Here is a 1,895-nt window from a genome sequence, read left to right as displayed (position 1 = left end):
AGAACTAGAACAGAACTAGAACTGAACTAGAACTGAACTAGAACTAAACTAGAACAGAACTAGAACAGAACTAGAACAGAACTAGAACAGAACTAGAACAGAACTAGAGCAGAACTAGAACAGATCTAGAACAGAACTAGAACAAATCTAGAACAGAACTAGAATAGAACTACAACAGAACTAGAACGGAACTAGAACAGAACTAGAATAGAACAGAACTAAAAAAGAACTTGAATAGTACTAGAATAGGCATTTAAAATTAATTAACTCTTTCATCACGGCTATGTGCAAAAACAACCGCTGTTCTTTTTAACTCAATAATTTTACTAGAAATATGAAAAATCTAATTTATGGTTACCAAAAGTATATAATCCTGTCTGTATCAGATTAAGAGTACCATTATTATTCCAATAATAAAACATGTTCCTTATATGTATATAGGATTTTCCTTACAAATAAACATATGTTTAGTTTTCTCTTACTGTTCATAAAAATAATATTCTGGCCAGTGAAACAAATAAGAGCGAGAGTGAAAAAAATATGCAGAGGCATAACGTATGTATGTATGTAACTCAAATATCTCAAACAAGCATGAATTGAGAAAGAATGTACGATTTCTTAATAGTGCATTAAATTATGAATGAAATTGTACGAACGTGTTATTTGTTTTAAAATTGTAATTAAAATTAGCGTAACTAATTGAAATTTATGTCACATGAGTGTGTGCTAGCTAGTTGGCTGGCTGGTTAGCCGACCATTTGTTTACATTCTTTAGATGTATGAGGAGTATATTATAGTTGTCTATTGATTTCCTCCCTCTTCTAAACTTATAAAATCTCTTTATTCCTATTTCATTGCAGACAATTTATACATCACAACAAAAACATCATTCCTTTAAAGCAAATTAAGAAGAACAAAATAGAAAATTATTGTTGTATCACAGATTGTTTTGGGGTCTCATACACACAAACTATACAACAACGTAAAAGATCAAGAAAAACAAAATAAATAAATAAAAATATAAACAACCATTCTGCTGGCTGAATTGTGTCAATCTTCTAAAAGAATTTATGTGTAGGAGTAACGCCAACAACTAGCCAAGCATACCCCACATAAATAGTTGATGATTCCTATATTGAAACTAAAGCAACCAAAGCTATAATATACATTAAAAGCCGGACAGACAGACAGATAGCAGGCGTATAGACATACAGACAGACAGCTGTAAAAGAGGATCAAATCTTGAAAGATATTTAAATAAAAAGAGACACACACTTACTCTCTCTTTATTTTCTCTTACTCTTGTAATTGGAATTTATTTTTTATTAATTTTTAATTTGTTGGAGTAGCGGTCAATAGCAACAAATATAATAATGGGTGGCAATAGTACGGCTGCTTTTAGCATTGGCGGTTACATTGGTGGCACTGGTGGTAGTAGTTTAGGTGGCAGTTCTGCTGGAGCGGTAGGTGGCGCCGTTGCATCTGATTTAATTCCAAGTACCAGTATGTTGAATTCAACCTCTTCCGGTATACCCTATACGTGTGGTACTAGTTGGGAAGAGTTTTCCGATCGTCATGCTCGTGTTGCCGCTGCCGATTTTGCCAAAGCTTGCATCAATTATATAAATGGCAGCTTAACGCCCGAAGAGGCACGAAATCTATCACATCGTAATTTTGGTCAAAAGTTTTTGGAATCATTCGCTGAACACTTTGAAAAGGAATTCTTTCGTAGGCGTAATAATTTAAAAGTAAGTACAATGTTCTGCACAGAACTAGGATAGAATTAAAACTGACCTAGAACTGAACTAGAACTGACCTAGAACTGAACTAGAACTGAACTAGAACTGAACTAGAACTGAACTAGAACTGAACTAGAACTGAACTAGAACTGAACT

At 33.4% G+C, this 1,895-nt stretch overlaps 1 protein-coding gene across 1 annotated transcript in view; it reads left to right on the top strand.

Moving 5' to 3' along the window:
• Window positions 1-1,781, top strand: part of LOC124419292 (SH2B adapter protein 1-like) — a 15,744-nt gene extending 13,963 nt beyond the window's left edge. The window contains exon 2 of the mRNA XM_046947972.1: window positions 861-1,781. Coding sequence (XP_046803928.1) covers window positions 1,374-1,781 — 408 coding nt within the window. The 5' untranslated portion in view covers window positions 861-1,373. The remainder of the gene's footprint in view (window positions 1-860) is intronic.
• The last annotated feature ends 114 nt before the right edge of the window (window positions 1,782-1,895 follow it).

The sequence above is a fragment of the Lucilia cuprina genome, chromosome 4, assembly GCF_022045245.1.
Source record: "Lucilia cuprina isolate Lc7/37 chromosome 4, ASM2204524v1, whole genome shotgun sequence".
Classification (NCBI taxonomy): Eukaryota; Metazoa; Arthropoda; class Insecta; order Diptera; family Calliphoridae; genus Lucilia; species Lucilia cuprina.
This window is presented reverse-complemented; position numbering and strand designations above follow the sequence as displayed.